The sequence below is a fragment of the Sebastes umbrosus genome, chromosome 1, assembly GCF_015220745.1.
Source record: "Sebastes umbrosus isolate fSebUmb1 chromosome 1, fSebUmb1.pri, whole genome shotgun sequence".
Lineage (NCBI taxonomy): Eukaryota > Metazoa > Chordata > Actinopteri > Perciformes > Sebastidae > Sebastes > Sebastes umbrosus.
This window is the reverse complement of record NC_051269.1, coordinates 34,805,965-34,824,977: the sequence shown is the minus strand read 5'-3', so window position 1 is coordinate 34,824,977 and position 19,013 is coordinate 34,805,965. Positions and strand designations below refer to the sequence as shown.

At 43.4% G+C, this 19,013-nt stretch overlaps 1 protein-coding gene across 1 annotated transcript in view; it reads left to right on the top strand.

Moving 5' to 3' along the window:
- Nucleotides 1-19,013, top strand: part of adamts9 (ADAM metallopeptidase with thrombospondin type 1 motif, 9) — a 61,183-nt gene that overhangs the window by 17,523 nt on the left and 24,647 nt on the right. The window contains exons 17-28 of the mRNA XM_037769291.1: nucleotides 1,741-1,907; nucleotides 2,150-2,279; nucleotides 3,847-3,973; nucleotides 4,091-4,301; nucleotides 4,420-4,584; nucleotides 5,340-5,501; nucleotides 7,250-7,369; nucleotides 9,498-9,605; nucleotides 9,691-9,858; nucleotides 13,180-13,428; nucleotides 14,821-14,982; nucleotides 15,825-16,001. Of these exons, the coding sequence (XP_037625219.1) occupies nucleotides 1,741-1,907; nucleotides 2,150-2,279; nucleotides 3,847-3,973; nucleotides 4,091-4,301; nucleotides 4,420-4,584; nucleotides 5,340-5,501; nucleotides 7,250-7,369; nucleotides 9,498-9,605; nucleotides 9,691-9,858; nucleotides 13,180-13,428; nucleotides 14,821-14,982; nucleotides 15,825-16,001 (1,946 nt within the window). The remainder of the gene's footprint in view (nucleotides 1-1,740; nucleotides 1,908-2,149; nucleotides 2,280-3,846; nucleotides 3,974-4,090; nucleotides 4,302-4,419; nucleotides 4,585-5,339; nucleotides 5,502-7,249; nucleotides 7,370-9,497; nucleotides 9,606-9,690; nucleotides 9,859-13,179; nucleotides 13,429-14,820; nucleotides 14,983-15,824; nucleotides 16,002-19,013) is intronic.

The window sequence follows — 19,013 nt, the reverse complement described above, 5'->3', positions numbered from 1 at the left end:
CCCACATTTCCATAAATATTTTCACTCCAGTCAATGTGCTGTTGGAAGCCTGCATGTTTTGTCTCTGCCTGCCTGTCTATGTGAATGCTCAGCCTTTAGCGTAAAGTCATGTATTACAAACCCAAGGAGTTGGCACATAGTGTGCATGCTAATACGTTAATGAGCCAGAACTAGGCCTGTGGGTACCATTCCTGCAAGGTCAGTTGGTTTATAAGCGTTTGTATCTCGTGTGTGTGTGTGTGAGTGCAGGTGTGTGTTTTCTTTGGTTCTGTAAATGTGTGTGTGTTTTTGCACCATATGCCTGTCTGTCTGTCAGGATATGGCTGCTTTGTTAGCGATTAGTGTACATGTCTTGTTGGCACGAGCGTGCTGATACTCGAGCTCAGATAGCCCTCTGGCTACCATTCCATCAAGGTCAACTAAGGTGTGTCTGTAATGTGTATATGTCAGTGCATATTACTGTTTTGTTTTATTCTGTCTGTGTGTGTGTGTGTGTGTGTGTGTGCGTGTGGTTGATTATATACCACCGTGTAAACATGGTTTTTCAGTTGTCACCCTTTATTATGTGTGCATATTTATATGTTTTTGTGTATGGTTACAGTCATTAGGGGCCCAGAGTGGAGACGATTTTGCTGGAATGAGGGCCGCTCTCTCCACGGTCATATTAGTGTAATGTGTGAAATGGCGAGGAAAGTAAAGGCAGGAAATTAGCTCCATAATCGCATTAGGGTGAATGAGTGCAGCAGACTGGCTGTTGAACAGAACAGGATGCCCCTGGATGGGACTTCTCCTGGAACAGAGGATTATTCTACCCCAATAAGACTTTACTGCTGCCTACTGCACGTGCCTTACTGTAAATGAAAACGTTAGCCACAGTGTTGCTGAGCTGCCCTGTCACACGCAAAAACAACCTTATGTTTAAGCTTGTTAGTGTCATAACGACGATCATTTTCACAAGTCATTTTTTATTTATTTTTTTACAGTTTTGTGCCAATTAAGCTAAGATAATTTGATCTTAGTTAGAATGCCGCTCAGTCTGTCCCAGTGGCATCAAGCATACTAATGCCTAGTTCACAGTACACAACTTTTGCCCTGATTTTTTTGCTCCCCGACAGTTTTTGGAGCTCCCCGACTAAAGCCCCAGATCAAATCGGCGTTGCACATCGGCGCTCGGGTGTCATGTGTGTGAACTGCTCAAAGACGTGAGCTGAGAGGCTCGCAGACGCTCACCGATGCCTCGCAGACACTTTCCAGATATCTAGCATGCTAAATATCTGGACCTGTCGGGGACTCCGGCTACAGCCAATGAGAGCGCGAGACACGGGTCGAGGGGAAACCTGGGGGAGGAGAGGTCGTCTGTAACAATAGGAACTTACTGAATGTGTTGGAGAAAAGTTGTTGTTGCACCTCGAGGAATAAATAGTAAAAATGAGTGCGGAAACTGCGGAAACTTGTTTACAACAAGTGCCAATGAAAACATCAGCAATGTGTCTCACATATGGTATCACGTCATTTACCGTGTATTTCACATGTGTGTTTTTGTGACAGAACATAGTTGGAGACCTCATCAGGGATTCCTCCTGTGAAAGATTTTGTAGTGTTTGACCTCCTGTCGCCGGTCAGTCTTGTAGTGTGAAAACCACAACGACTTAAAGACTCCCGACTCTGACGACTTTGAAAGTTGTGCAGTGTGAACTTAGCTTAAGTGTTTTCTCTTTTTCTCTTTCTCTCTTTCTGCAGCCGTATCAAATAGCCGTGGAGAGTACCTGCTTAATGGAGAGTTTGTGGTCAGCATGTTCAAAAGGGAAATCAAAGTAGGAAATGCCGTCATCGAGTACAGTGGGTCTGACCATGTCATCGAGAGGATCAACTGCACTGACCGCATCGAGGAGGAGATCATTGTCCAGGTAAATTGTCCTTATCCTGAAGGCTTTGTATGCCATGCAGGAGGTGCAGAGCGAGACTGATTTAGAAGCAGTGGCATGAGTAAAACTTTTGCCACTTTAAATATATTTTGAATGCAGGAACTTAAATACGTCGACAGGCTTGACCTCCAAAAGATTGACTTGGAAAATGTGAACTTTCTGTGATGTTTAAAAACTCATAGTCTGTATTCTAATGCATATCACATTGCGTGCTTTTTCCCCAGGTGCTGTCTGTGGGGAACCTTTTCAACCCAGACGTCAGGTACTCCTTTAACATCCCCATAGAAGACAAACCTCAGCAGTTCTTGTGGGATGCCTATGGGCCCTGGCAGGAGTGCAGCCGCCTGTGCCAAGGTGAGGGGGAGGCACAAGGGGGTTGGCACAGTGAGGTGATGGGGAGCGGTCAGTGATAAATGGTGTGGTGAGAGTAAAGATGAGATGCAGCGGAGAGAGGAGACGTGGGAACCGCTGAGCCAGAGGCATAGGAGAGAGAGGATTGTCTGGATAAACTTGACAGCTTCATGCGAGACATATAGGTTTGGAACAAGCGATTAAAGTTCGACCTCATAGTACACTGTGTCAGATTACCTTCTTTGATACGACCCTGGATATATCGTAGTATGTAGGCGTGCAGAGGCGGATCGCAGGTAAACTCGAAAACCTGTTATGTGTTATGACTCAAACACTTTCTTTTTCCACTTTTTGACACTGCCCTGCTTGAACAACCAACGGTAAATACCACTGAGAAACCAACGAGTTCACACAGCAGGATAAACAGCTAACATGTATCGCCATCAGCACCTTTTTTGATTTTTCCGATTTCTACCGCTTCTCTGGCAGTCTGCGGCACACGAAGCTCTCATAGCACCGAGCTGCAAAAACTGGGTAACATGAGGCACTGATAGAGAATCTATTTCCTGCAGCCACATGAGGTTTAAATCTCTCTCAACTGCACAGTTGGTGCACTGTGATTCAGTGCAGGGATGTCAACACAAGAGGGTGAAGGTGAAGCACATTGCTGCTGGTAGTCATTACGATCCTACGATGATCTATATTGTGAGCAATTTGTTGCATCGACTCGGACAACTACCTGCAGGATGAAACAGAAGCTGAGGTCAGGCAGTGGAAGGTAGAGGATGACTTTATGAAACACTAAATTGCAACTCTAGTCGTGCATTTTTGCAGGTTCCTTTGTGTCTGTCTCATCAAAGAACAACATACAAAGGGAGCAAAATAAATTCTTTATTTAAAAGCCTAAATATACAACAAATGTTCTTTAACTAAAAAAATACTGTCATGGGTTCAACATTTCATCGTTTGTTTGGTATGTGGTGCTTCAACGGAAACCTTGAAGCACCTTTTATGTGGATATCCAATCAGTGTTGATGGTAAACGTAGTCCATTGAAGCAATAAATTCCTCAGTGTGTGCTATACTGACAGAGAAAGCTGAGTTCTCCTGCTCGCTGGGCTGTGCCAGCAGTGCCTACATGTTCCAGGATGCATTGCGCGAGCTACTGACTCCCAGCCAAAACATAGTGTAACCGAGTTGCGCCTATACTTATGCAGGGTTAGGGTTAGTTAAACATAAACTATTTTAGGAAGTTCTGTTTTTGAGCGGCATCTAGAGCACAGCGCCCCCTGGCTACCCAGAGAGAAACAATCTAATGTAGTTTGTAGTTCTTCTTTGCCTCCAGCTATGTCACTGGATGCAGGAAGTACAACAGATTTTTGCAGCAGGAGAACTCTGCTTTCTCTGTCAGTATCGCACCCACTGAGGAATTTATTGCTTCAAGCGACTACGTTTCCCGTCAACACTGATTTGACATAAAAAGTGGCAAATTTCTCTCAAGAATTATAAGAGAAACTTTTGACTTTTTAAATTGACCTGCTGTCCTAACTTGCATCATTATGTCTTCACAGGAGAGCGGAAGCGGAAGATCCTCTGCAGCAGAGAGTCAGACAGGGTGGTGGTGTCAGACCAGAGGTGTCACGGTGCACCTAGACCTGCTGTCTTCACCGAGCCCTGCAACACTGAATGTGAACTCAGGTTTGTTTTACCAGTTCAACCAGACTTTATAGCAGCTATAATGATCAATATAATTCTTTTTTCACTTCATCATTTAAACACACTGACGAGGATTTTCCCACTCAACATTTGCTGCAGGTGGCATGTGGCTCGTAAGAGTGAGTGCACAGCTCAGTGTGGCCTGGGATATCGTACCCTGGAAATATACTGCGCCAAAATCAGCCGCGCTGATGGTAAACCCCAGAAGGTTGATGACCGCTACTGCAGCGGTCAGCGCAAACCCGACGACAAGGAAGGTTGCCATGGAGACTGTAACCCGGGTGGCTGGGAGTACTCTCCTTGGTCAGAGGTAAGATTGTTAGAAGGAAGCGTGGGGGGTGTGGGTGTGTGTGAGCATAATCCAGATGTTTATAACAGGTTGTGTATATGTGTTTACACGAGCTGATGTTCAAACGTTTGTACTGCAGTGCTCCAAGAGCTGCGGTGGAGGCACCCGCCGTCGAGGTGCGGCGTGTCGGAAGACAGCCGAGGCTGGCGGCGATGAGAGCAAATGCAGTCAAAGGGACAAGATGGCCGTCCAACCCTGCAATGAATTCCTCTGTCCACAATGGAAGACTGCCGACTGGTCTGAGGTCAGTTCAGCTCTCATTGTATTCTCTTGTCTCTCTTCTCACTGGTCACATTTAGTAGATTGAGGGGATGATACACTTCATGTTTACGTTAGAACATTCCTTCTTTAATTTCCAATCATATACATACATAGAAAAAACATCTTGAGAGGAATAATTATGTAATTTGTGAGTTTCTGTTGAGGCATACAGTTACATAAGGCGTGTGCATATACATTTTTCTGTGAGGAAGACTTCCTGTCGTTTATGAAGCTGAGTTTAGTCAATGTAAAGAGAAACAGTGTAAATACTGTAGTTTTAAGCTATCAGTGATCTGGGTCAAATGTGAAACCCCAGTGTTGATCGTGCATGTCTCAGCTTCAGGAGACTTACTCCACTCTTTCCACTACAGTCAGTGTTGGGAAATCGCTGATTGAAGGGTGAGATTGTACTTAACTGCTGTACAGTTTACACATTGTGGAGCGAGGAGCTTGCAAAGCTTTGGGCTGCATTCCAGGAATATTTCAGATCTCCCATGTGGTGCTAATAAATACAAACACCTACACTGCTCTGTATACATATGCACTGTACTCGCACATAAACAGACACTCTGGCCCGGTCTTTTGGTCCCTTCCAACTGCTATTTGTTTTATAATCTGCACATCCTGCTTTCCACAAGTGATCTTCCTCTTGTCATGAACTGGACTTCCAACAACCAATGCTCATATAACGTACTGTATACTTATATATCTGTAAAACTTGAAATATTTTCCTTTCAGTGCCTCGTGACGTGCGGGAAAGGCTATAAGCACCGTCAGACGTGGTGTCAGTTTGGTGAGGACCGTTTAGACGACCGCTTATGTGGCTCATCTAAACCTGAGTCGGTGCAGACGTGCCAGCAGCAGGAGTGTGCCTCTTGGCAGGTCGGACCCTGGGGACAGGTGAGTGTTAACAACAGTATGCACTGATTGTACATCGTTCAAGTTTGTCAAAATGGATCATTTGTGATCAGAAATTAATTTGTGGGGAAAGAAGGTACAGTATGTACCGATGCCAGCCCCGTCGCATGAAAAGACGTAGTGAATGACACGATAATGCTCAAGACACACCAAACGTAAGAACGCCGTTCTTACGTTTGGTGTGTCATTTGTACGTCATGTAGTCTGACTGAAATGTAAATGTGTCTGCGTAAATATACTACGCTCAGAGTTAGTGACGTAGAATAAAAAATTGAGAAAGACTGCTTATGGCGGTTGGGAGTGGAGGTGGATGGGTCCAACAAACACAGGACTTTGAACCAGGTGGCCGGTGGTCGAGACCGTTGATTTTTTTTGCAAGTTATGTTTGTGACGTTTGTCACATGTTTTCCCTACTTATGTTGCGTTGTTTCCGTACGCATTTTACTTAGTTTACTTATTTATTTTAAGCCCAATTAGGACGTTTTTCTTAAACCTAAGTGAGTTGTTTTGTTGCCTCCTTCTGGTAGACCACTGCACCTTCATGCATGTATGTAATATTCACGACTCAGCGAGGCAAAACGTGACACTGACACGCTATCCTCTGGTTGAAAGGCGGGTCTATTGAACGCTTTGGCTTGATACCGGGTTGACTGATGCAGGGGTACAGCTGATGGACAAATCCAAGGCCATACCTGTTTATTGTGTGATGTCAAATAATCAATCTGTTAATCTTATAGAGAAATCAGGTGTTCTTTTCTAAGATTGGCCCGCTGACCTCATGAAATATAATAATCTGAATTGCACCAATACTGTATTGTACTATGCCGTACATCTGTCTTATACCAGAAAATGAATCAGTGTTTTTTATGAGGCTATTCCCGATATTTTGATCCACAGTTCATATATAGGTAATATAGATAGAATATCTACCCAGTTGATGGGAAGCAGCATAGAGGCTGACGTTTACATTTACTGTTGCTTCTCTGGTGAATTCTCCCCAGATGTAAACCAATAGGGGAGGACACAGATAAGCTAAGCTCATCATTTAGCACTGTCCCCTTTTCTCTCGCCTGTTTAGACACAGAGCACATCCTGCCAAAATAAACATACAAAAGCCACGGATGATGTGGGCAGGCGTGTTCCTCTACAAAGGCATTATATAGGGTTATGCATACAGTACATAGTGTCTGTGTGTGTGCAGGCGCAGTCTCATTTGTGTGTGTGTGTGTGTGCGCACGGGGAACTGAACACCCCAAATATTTGAGCTATTTTTGTGCCCCCCCATCAGAGGATGTGCGCACGTTAAGGTATATTTGAAGTCGCTTAATGAAGCGTTGTCAAATGGTAGTTGAAGGTGCCGCCACACAAGTTTGACCCTGTTTCACTGGAGGCAGTGAGGCAGAAGGGATTGTGGGCTAGTAGCCTCTGACTTGGCTACAGTGGAAAAAAGAACAATGTATATGAGTAAAGGTTCTTCATGTATTTGAGCTTTGAGACTTTTATCTGCTTGAAACTTGGATGTTTTTCAGAGGAGTGGAGGGATAAAATAAGCCTTTTTATCTGCTAAGCCTGGTTCACAGTTTCTTTTTATTTGTTTGTGTGTGGGAGTTGCTTTTTTGGCTCCGTTGATCTGTCTGTTTTTTGCTTACCTCTTTCTATGTTTTTCTCTGTGGCTCGCTGTTGCTAATGTTCCCCCACCACTCCTTTTTTTCCCTCCTCTTTGAACCCAGTGCACTACCTCGTGTGGGCCAGGCTACCAGATGCGAGCGGTGAAGTGTGTAGTTGGCTCTTATGGTTCTGTCATGGATGACACTGAATGTAATGCTGCCACCCGACCCACCGACACCCAGGTAAGGAGGCCATTATCTACCTTCTTTTCTCCCAACATCATTTTGTTACTTCTCTCAACTGCCCAAAATCTCTTCATCTCTTCCTCGCTGTGAGAGCAGCGGTCGAGTCTCGAACTGATTCATAATGTGAGGAGAGAAGGAAGCATCCACGTTCATGCGCGCTGACACTCAAAACACACACAAACACACATTTCATTTCCACCTGGTCTCAATAAAGCTATGTTGTCTGATCTAGTCTAGAGGGAAAGACAGAGGGGGAGGTTATACCGGCCTCACTACTATCCCCACAGAGACACACAACTCTCAGACGGAATGTTTTAGGATAACCTTACAGTGTTATACGCTTATCTTCGTTATGTAAGCGACACTAAGGTCTGGCAGAGGGCATGTTTGTGTCTCTTATAAATATATAGATATTGCCCAGTAGGGATAGGAATCACCAGAGGCCCCACAACACGATATTTTCACAAAACTTAAGTCACAATACGATCTTATTGCGATTTTAAAACTTTTGTGATATGCTTTTTCAACTGCAAATAATGAAGTTTTTCAACATCTAATATCTACTTATTAGATATCTAATAATATCTAATAAGATGAGTGGTTGTCTGTCTCTATGTGTCAGCCCTGTGATAGTCTGGCAACCTGTCCAGGGTGTTCTCCGCCTTCGCCCAATGTCAGCTCCAGCCCCCCCTCGCGACCCTGAATAGGATAAGTGGTTACAGATAATGGATGATGGATGGAAGATACAGTTTTCACTGTGTTCATCTCTGAGTTTTCATTTGCATATCTTGAGGTCAGAGGTCAAGGGACCCCTTTTAAAATGGCCATGCTAGTTTTTCCTCACCAAAATTTAGCGTAACTTTGGAGCGTTATTTAGAGTTCTTTCCGACAAGCTAACATGACACGGTTGGTACCAATCGATTCCTTAGGTTGTTAGTTTTACATGATACTAGTATCTTTACTCTAGCTTTAAGTCTGAGCCCGCTACAACCTCTGAAAGACAGAATAGCGCCCGAATTGTTAAGAGGTTAATAGTTTATATAATAAAAGATCAATAAAAAGTGATGACACTGTTTTACATATTTTGCAGACTGAGAAAGTTAACATGAGGACTTGTTTTTGTTGTCTAAATCTGTTGTGCATCTGTTTGTTTAAGTGTTCCTCACGAACAAAGAGACACAGAAACCTCCAAAGAAATCTATTTTGAGCATGAATTAGAGTTTTGTTTGGTCAGCGTGGGGCGTAAACCCGTTTCAGAGGGCTGAGCATGCAGACTCAGTATGAGGCCCCCCTCTAGTCGCAGCGGCTCTTAATTCCGGTGCCTGGGCCGACAGAGCCAGTGACCCTGAAGCAGTCGCCCCACCTCGTTGTGATTCTAACCAGCCAGCCATGAAGTGGGCCACCAGCCGCCAGTCCCACCGGCCACCAAGCAGGGCTTAGAAAGTGAAGGACAGATAGATGGATGGAAGGAGAGAGGCGGAGGCAAGAGGTGCTTTGCTTGATGCTTATAAACACTCATATTTCATCAGTTTATACATGTAAAATGTGAGTCTGACAGGAAGTGTGCATAGAGCTTCTTTAAATGCCGCCATAAGGACTATTTGCTTCCTTTGGGAGGCGCAGTGTGGAATGTGGAGCCTGCTCAGAGCCGATGCAACCTGATTAAGGCCCTCATTCCTAGAGACTGGGGGTCAGAGGCCACCAGAGGGCATGGGGGGGGAAGAGGAAAGGGCGGAAGGTGAGGGACAAGGGGGTGGATTAGGGGTGGAGTTTACAACCACGCCAGCATGGGCATTGGAGCCCTGAATACCACTCCACTATGACCTGTTATGACAGGGATCAGGGCTTTATGCTGAGTGGCTTACTGCCACAATCCATAGTTTCAACTGACGGGGCGGACCCTGTTAATGTTGTTTTGATAAGGTGGGGGGGGGGAAGGGTTGATGGGAAACTACTCTCAAACGTAGAGCTGAAGGAATATAGTTTAAGTTGTTGATGACGGTCCCATGTCAGAGGAGCTATCCCTGATATTCATGGTATTTTGTGGCCAGGGACAGATGTTGTTACAGTATATTCATTTTGTTAATCACTGCATGAATGGGTGTATGTGTCCTCCCTTCCACAGGACTGTGAACTGGTCCAGTGTCCCAGCAGCCACCCTGTTCCCCCAGGGACTAAAATCCCCTCCAACCAGGGCCACAAAACCCAGTGGCGGTTTGGCTCCTGGACCCAGGTTGGTAGTCCCGCTCACATCTTTAATTCATTTGTCTCTTTTTTGTTGGTTTCCTGCTTCCTAATCGTTCTCCTCTGCACAACAGTGTAGTGCCAGCTGTGGCAAAGGGACACGTATGCGCTACGTGAGTTGCCGTGACAACCAGGGTGGCGTGGCAGACGAGTCGGCGTGCGCCCACCTGCCAAAACCCCCTGCCAGAGAAGTGTGCTCAGTAGGGGCCTGTGGACAGTGGAAAGTGCTGGAATGGACAGTGGTAAGAAAACCACCCGTCATCATTTATTCAGTCGTATCTGACCCAGTTATACATTATCTGAAAAATACAATTTAAAGGGTCTGCACCTGCATTTATATTGGGCTGTCCTCAACCAAATGAACTCTTAGTCCACTAACACTCATACGATTTTGTGGACTAATCAATTAGTTGATTTAATCGACAGACCTGTAAAACTGATTTTTTTCCACATAGAATCACACAACTACTTTAAATCTTGTGTTTACCAGAAATGTGCTGATAAGTTTCTTGGAAATAAGTCATTCAGCATGAAAGCTAAGCAAAAAAAAACAACTTATCGACCAAAGAAATCTTAGTCGACTAAGACCAAAACAACCGATTATTGGACTAATCGACAAAGAAGACGCAGCCCTACATTTATATAACCTCGCCCAATGCTGTAGAGGACAGTTTCAAATAAGTGGAAATTTGGAGAAGAGTTTTCCTGATGAATCATAAAGTATTTTCCGTCAGATCTGCATCTTATTATATTGAAACAGCACTGTTGATTAGTCGTCAATATATATTATCCAGATGTTTTTCTTCATGCAAGTTTTATTTATTTCTGTATACTCTGCATTATTTTTCACCCGCTCGGACAATTAGTGTCTGCACACGCTATGTACATGTTTGTGTGAGCAAAGATGTGGAGACGGGGTGGCAGCTGGAAGGCAAGTGTGTGTCGAGGCCTGGAATAAGGCTAGACAAGGAGAGTGTGTGTGAGAGAGAGAGAACTGGAGTGAGGCAAACATTTCTGGAGCTGCTGGGAGATGCAAGGGGCTGCAGTGAGGGGCTCCAGTCTTGTTTACAGATGTTTCTCATCAGAGTCCTGGTGATACACTACAGCCAGACTGCAGGTCTGCTCACCATACTCGCACACACCCACACATGTACCACCAAGCCAAAGACACTCATTGACCCCCCAAAAGGAAATAGTTCATCCCAAGGCTAAAAAAAAAGATGTCAGAGGCCTAACCCAGCCACTCACACACACACACACACACTCACACACTAGATTTACTAACCCGAAGCAAAATAGCCTCCTTTGTCCTGCAGTGGCAGAACACTTCAGCATGACAGAGTTTTGTTATTGTTCTCAAGGCCCGTACAGCCCACAGTATGTTATCCAACAGCTTCATTTAGTATCACATCCCATACATCGACTTACTGTATGTAAAACCTTCTTACGGTATCTAAAATCATGTGAAATCCATAACAGTGTGACAGAGCAGTATAAACCTCTGGACAGTGTAATCCCAAGCGAGGTTTTAGGGCAGACAGCTGTTGCATAAGTGTAATAGATCACCTAATGCAAGACAGAGAGTGGGCTCTGCAGGGGAGGAGCTGAGTGAGACACCATTAGTGCTTGGCAGAAGATCTGCCTTGTGTTAAGAGATATGTGTTCCTGGGTCCTTTAAGGAGACACCGCATTGTCTGCTTTTGCTTAATGCCATATAACTGGAATGAGAGCTGTGTTGGCATCCTCGACACCAAGTCAAGCTTGCTTTCAATTGGTGTTGAACCCTGGAAAGAATGAGCCTCGGGTTTTTAGGGCACTTTCACAAGTCATTGTTCGTTTTTGTTGTCCGATTCAGAGTGAAATTGGTTCATTTTCTGTTAAGTCTGGTTCCGTTTCACAGTGCACAAATTAAAGTAGCAAATTTATCTTTTTCGTCTCGAGAGCTGCCACGTCTATGCAGGGAAACGCAACCTTTGATATATTGCTGTTGATGTTTTTCCACTTTGACTCGGCACTGATCTATTGTGCACACGAATCCCTTCTCCTCCAGTTTATCTCAAATTACTTTATTAACATCACTACTTTTGTGGACTTTATTTAGCATATTCTGTATATTCTCTTTGGGCCTGATGTCAAGCAAACATCAGACTTGTGCAGAAGTCCAAGTCAGTCCTCTCCCACTCATGTTAACTTGTCGTTTACCTTTGTCCATCTCAACAAATGCCTGCACAGGCAGCCTGCGTTTTAGTTCTCTTGGAAACGGTCCAAGACCTCTCGCAACTGGTCTCAGACCAGGTAGAGAGTACGATTACTGTGTTCACAACCGCCCAAACGAACCGCACCAGAGTTTGATTAAAACTGACTAAATATTGGCTTGTGAAAGTGCGCTAAGGCCCAGCTGAGGAGTGGAAGGTTTCCAATTCCTTCTGTATGTAATTAACGTACTGGTCGCCTCTGGTTTTGGCCTTCAGCAGACCTTGGTGTGGTTACCCAATCGAGTGTTGAGCTAGAAATGGGATCAACACCTCCATATCTGAGGAAACAGGTCACCAAATAGGTAGTCAGTTTGCTGCCTCCCAATGAGAGGATTTAAGTATGTTGTGGTCTTAAGATCTACAGTTGGATGTACGCAGCAGTCACAGTCATTCAGGCATTATTCCAGACCATCACAGGGAGCTGAAGGTGAAGCTCTTCATTTCCCAGTTGAGTGTCATCTGTGGTCACAAACTTTGAGTAGTTTTTCTTTTGTAATATCTTTCAATATCTGGGAAAGGATGAATAAAGATGAAAGAAAGAAAGCACCCTTTACCTTTATTTTGATGTGAAAGAATGTGCGTAGCCACAGTTCACTGTCTACATTGTAGATGCATAGCCGCATGTATCAGTGCATTCTGTTCATAACCTGACCCGCCAGATGGTTTGTTAAAGAGAACCATCTGAGAAGCCGTCATTGGAGACTGTTTGGAAAAGGGCAGGCACTCGAATGAACTACTTGTCAATCAACCTCAGCCAGTCGGACTCGTGAGAAGAGCGAAAACATCTTTTCCGTCAAGAAAAGCCTTCAGTTTCGTTCTTTGCTCTTCTTTCAATGGAGAAATACTCTCTAGCTCTGATATATAACTGATGCTTAGTGGTGCTGAGCAAAACTCGGAGGAGCGGCTTGTCTCTAAAATGAGAATAGCTTGTCCACCGTAAAGGTCAACCCGCCTTAAGCGAGCAAGCCTGAGCCGTTGATGTTGCTAACTTCGGGGCTAACCTCCTTCACTTTAATGTGCAGGTGATACTACACACTGCATTCACAGCTATAAGGTATACATATACTGTTAATTTCATACGTCCGCGCTAAGGTGCTAGTAGTAACTGTTGTAACATTGTCAAACCTCTGTAAAACGTAGGATAGAACCAGGTCTGGTGGTTAATTTTTTTCCCAGGTCCTTGCCTCACACCTTGTAATAATGACTATTTCTTCTCTATGTTTTGTTTGTATTTAGATGTATATTCATTTATACTCCTGACTGATCTCTTTATCCGCTGTATGTGTGTGTGTGTTTGTGTGTTTTCAGTGCTCAGTAACCTGTGGCCAGGGGAAGACGACACGGCAGGTACAGTGCGTCAACTTCAGTGACCAAGAGGTGAACATTAGCGAGTGTGACCTAGACGATCGTCCTACCACAGAGCAGGACTGTGCTATGTCTCAATGCCCGTCCCGCTCCACTGAGTCCCGACCTTTCCCGTCCTCACCAAACAACAGCGCCAGGAACAACCTGCCCCGCAGCCAATCCCACCAATGGCGGACCGGACCCTGGGGCGCGGTAAGGCATCTTACACACGTAGTTCATTTCAGGTGTCCTGACTAAATTTGTCCTCATGATATCAAATATTCTCTACGTTACTTGTGTTGCAGGGACTTCGGATGGTTTAAGCACTTATGTAAATTGTAAAGTCCAGTAATTTCTAATAACAGTTTGTGAACTAGTTATTTACTTCCAAACATGTGTTTTGTAACCTGATGCAGACTTTGACAAAAGCTCATGAAGTGAGGGTCAGTTCCCATGGATCTCTTTCTTTGTGTTGTTCAGCTTTTTTTTTTAAAAACTGTGTTAGTGATAATCTCCATCCAAAAATAACTTTGACCTTTATATAATTGTGGGAAGTGATTGAAGCTATTTCTGGTGGCTCTTCCTGCCTCTGTCCTGAGGATGTGTATTTTAATATAGCAGCCGACGTGGTGAGTCATTTGACGTGGATGTCTTTTGTTTTCTGAATACTTGTAAGAGTGGGGGCTTTGTGTGCACACAATGTACACCTCATAGCAGAGGTGTGGACTCATATCAGACTTGAGTCACAAGTTTGATGACTTTAGACTCGACTTGTCAAAATAAAAAAAGAGTTGCAACTTGACATGGACTTTCACACCAGAGACTTCACTTGGACTTGAAAGTACTTGGTTAGACAGCGTCAGAGATGTTGGGTTTATTTATTTTTTGAGAGATCCTTTATTGATTTATCCTGGAAGAGGATTTACTCGTCGGGGAAAAAACTGAAATGAACTGAGCAAACTTAGTTTCTATCTTTTCTTTTTTGTGTTGTTTTTTTTTTGTTGAACTCTGGACTCTTTATTTTTGGTGAATATTATTGTGATTTGCATTTGATTATCTTACACTTAATTCTCCAGATCCACTTTGTTTGAACCGATCTGACAGCATCCAATCAAATTGCAGAAGAAAACCATGAACTAACATTAACTCTCTGAGCACCATTTGGCAGTCAGTTACTCCGTTGTTAATATGGCATTATATTTGCTGAAGAGCGCGTGATGACTTGTTTGGGACTTGAAATTCAAAGTTTAGGACTTGACTTGTCAGTCTTGACTTGGGACTTGACTCTGTATTTGAGTGCAAAGACTTGAGACTTACTTGTGACTTGCAAAACAATGACTTGGTCCCTCCTCTGCCTCATAGTGCACATTGATTTGTAACAACATGTACTGTACTGCATTTAACCAACTAGTGATTTTTTATGTACTCAAAGACACATTGATTTAATACTTTGCAGCTGGTGTTTTACATTTTAGTGTGTGTCTGTACATCATTATGTCTTAAGGAAATATATATCCCCCATGGGACTTATTCACACCTACACCCACTGAGCATCTGCTTGTGAGAAGCATCTCTTTGACAGTGTGCACTCTTCACTCTCTGTAGTGCTCCAGCACATGTGCAGGAGGTTTCCAGCGGCGAGTAGTAGTGTGCCAGGATGAGAACGGCTACCCTGCCAACAGCTGTGAGGATCGCACCCGGCCCAGTGAGCAGCGATCCTGCGAGTCAGGGCCATGTCCACAGTGGATCTATGGCAACTGGGGAGAGGTAAGACACACACACACACACACACACACACACCACTTTACTGATCAGATTACAGTTTACCATGGCTCCTGAGTCTCCTTGACAGATACTAGTCTAGCTTAGAGAGAAAAACTGTAAACTGTGTGATAGACCAGACCGGCATCGCGTCATCGCCAAGGCCCCGACCCTTTTAGGGGATATAAAACAGAAGATCCGAGAGATGTCAATGCAATTTGACGTGTTTGGATTGTAATTTTGACAAGTTTGTATGCATTTATTCTTTGTTAAACAAACGTCTGTTTTATCAACATGTCCAATAATTATTTTACGACCCTGCCTGAACCTGAGCATTCACGATACCATAATAAATTAAGGCTGATCACCGTCATGCCTCTTCAGTCCTCCCCATCCAACACAGTGGCCAGATATTGCTTATCCAGACATCTATACGGTACATATTTGATTGAATCACCAGATATCGTTAAGCTTAGTGTTCTCTGTAAATAATCAACCTGTTAATAGCCAACTGTTTGATCTTCAGGCTGAAGTTTAGCCTTGTCGAAGACGACAGTCTGATGCCGACTGTACTGAAGCAGCCTCCCACTCAAGCTAGCTAAACAGCCTTGGCGACGATGCAGTGGCTGTCTGGTCTATGCTGACTTGTGTTTGAATAAATGCTTTAACTGATGCAGCTTAGTGTGGAGGTTTTGAAAATGCATTAGCACTCAGCTACGGCTCATGCTCACATTCTCAATGCTTCACACAAGACGGATCTATTTCCATGTGAAAAAATAGCCCCAGTTTTTTCTCTTTTTTCCCCGTACCTTTCTGTAAAACACAACTTCTCCTCCTGCTGTCCTCAGTGCACCAAGCCATGCGGAGGTGGGATAAAGACGAGGCTGGTGGTGTGCCAGCGTCCAAACGGCGAGCGTTTCAACGATCTGAGCTGCGAGATCCATGACAAGCCACCAGATCGTGAGCAGTGCAATACTCAGCCGTGCCCGTCTAGCCCTCACTGGAGCACGGACCCATGGAGCTCGGTACGCTCATAAACTTTGTTTTTCATCCTCACTTTTTTTTTTTTTTTTTCAAATACCTGTAGTCTTACTCTTTCACAAACAGTCTTAGAGGGGCTCTGACTTTGGTGCTTTTCTCACTGGAGAAATTACACTTCTCTCCTTTTACTTTTAACCTCCTCCACTTCCTGTTCCCTCTCTGGTGCCTGCGATTGGTTTCCTCAAGACATTTGGAAAGTTAATTTCTGTTGCGCTTACATGGCAAAGATACCCTCACTTGCAATACGCCAAAAAAAGTACTGTCAAAAAAATACTTCAGTGACAGCTGTGACCACAAGAACATTTCTGTCAGTCCTAGTTACCATAAAACTGTTGTTGAGCCTTGTGTTAGTATTTGAAAAAAATTCAGGATCACTTTGTATCACAATCAAAGTTAGTTTTGTAAAATATTGTTTTTAAAGATAATTTATTAAGATATTTTTTGTTCCTTTTTATCTTTTGTATATAGCATTAACTTTTAAAAGTGATATATTTTGTGTCTTAGCTCTTTGTATTCGCACATTTAGCCAATCTTTGTTCATATGCAAATACTGATGAATGTTTTTGTATATCAGGAATATACAGTACGATGCCTTGTTCTTTTATTATCCAAAGAATGGCCCTTAATCTCCAAATATGTGGTGCTACACAATGTAGTAACTTTAAAAGCACCAACTTACATAGGACAGTATTTGGGCTGTGTACTATATATATACATCTTTTGTACTATATACATCTTTTGAAATGGCTATTGTATCAAGAATTCAATTTGTCTCAAGGCACATGTGTTTTTTTTAGAGAAGTTACTAATCTTATTTAGACACTTTATTTTACAGTCTCTGTATTTACCCTCTGCTATGAAACAATCAGTGGTGTTGCCCCAAAACGACATGTTGACTCAAAAGTTCCTGAAACGTCCAGTATCAGTAGTAAACACCAGCAAACAGCAGCTGTACAAGCACTGTAAAATAAAATGTCTCACTGAGTTTGTGGTAATTAGTACTAATAGCCATTGTATTCCAGTTTGGCAGAGGGTTTTGACCCAGATTTTCCTTAGTGTGGCCAAAATAATAGGTTTAAAGCTCTCTGCTCCAAAGGTGCTTGATATGAGTGTATTTATATTGTGTTAGTTAATGTTTTCTTTGTACAGTAAGTACTCGGAGTTGCTAAATATGCTATGCTCAACAATACCTCATTTGGAACAAAACACAACTCAACTAGCCATTAAACTATGGCCCTGTTCACACCTGGCATTAACATGCGTCCTGAGTGGACAGCGCTACGTACATCTGTTCACGCCTGGCATTAGAATATGTCTCCAATGACCATATGTGATCGGATCTCACTTTTCTATTTGCAAATAAACACGTAGTAAACACATGGCTGATACAGCAGATGTCACAAAGTAATATTACAGGAATGTCTGTAGTAATAACGGTCAGGATATTAAAGTAAAATCAGTACATTTTAACATCAAAATTAGGGCTGTCAATCGATTAAAATATTTAATTGCAATTAATCTAATTATACTCGCTTATTTTTTATCTGTTCAGAATGTACCTTAAAAGGAGATTTGTCAGGTATTAAATACTCTTATCAACATGGGAGTAGGCAAATATGCTTGCTGTATGCAAATGTATGTATATATGTATTATTTTAAATCAATTAACAACACAAAACGATGACAAATATTGTCCAGAAACCCTCACAGGTACTGCATTTAGCATAAAAAAATATGCTCAAATCATAAAACTCAAACTCAACAGGCAACAACAGCTGTCAGTGAGATCAAGCGACCCCTTTGAAAATGGCCATGACAGTTTTTCCTCACTAAAATTAAGCGTTATATAGCCTCCTTACGACAAGCTAGTATGATATGGTTGGTACCAATGGATTCCTTAGGTTTTATAGTTTCTTATGATTATTATGTTGCGTTAACTTTGACAGCCCTTATCAACATATAAGGTTACTGTAACAGCGGTCCCCCGGGGACCTCTGTGCCACCATCACCGCTGCCTTTGCAAGCAAAGGCGGTCCTTAATGTGACCCAGGACACATGCGCGTACACACTGCTGAAAGAGTGTGGCCATATGCGTCCCAGACCACCTCTGAATGTGGTCTGAGTGATCGGATCTCAATTCGTCTCGAGTGCGTTCACACCTGTACTTAAAGCTGTCCGCTTGTGATCAGATCACCCAGGATGCATGTTAATGCCAGGTCTGAACAGGGCCTATGATAACATACACTACAGTGGTGCTTTGGCCAAACAAGGGAGATATAAGATATCAAAACAATATCAAAAATGAACCATCACATTTTTGATCGGTTAGGTGCTTATTGTGGCACGTTGCTTTTTGATGCTGCCTTTTTCTGTACTTTTTTTTTTATTATTTCTTTCCATGAGCAGTTAGTGGATTGATCAGATTGATCAGCTAAAGTGTGTCACAGATCTGATGAAATCATGTCTTCGAATGTCCATCAAACAACTTGCTCGAGAATGGGCTGTTAAAATGTCGTTACTCTGAACACGTGATACCTGTGACCACAGGGGAAGTGTTTTGTATCCAGAGCTCTCACTCTGAGCCAACCTAATGTGTCTACCTCAGTCTCTGTTATGATTGCCCCCCTGCCGTATCTTTCTCTCCCTTGCACTGGAGGGATTTTGGCTGGCTAAGATTAAGCATGAGTTGTTGCGGCGACCCAGCGCAGTTGATGGTCCTAAACACAGATCCAGGGTGGGTGTCATCGCCCACCTTGTACCTTCCCGTTGAGGAGGACAGTGAAAACTGATCCAGAATCTGTGGTTAGGGGCAACTTTTGCCTGCAGCCCACCCAGTTGACTCCTCCTGGTCATAAATGTCTGTTCTGACATCACACCTTATTTTAAGGGCCTGTTAACACAGCAGTGAGTACATTTCCTTTCTTTACCACACATCATTTACTAATGAGAACTATCGCTTGTAATGACTCCCACATGTGTCACATCTACGCTGAATC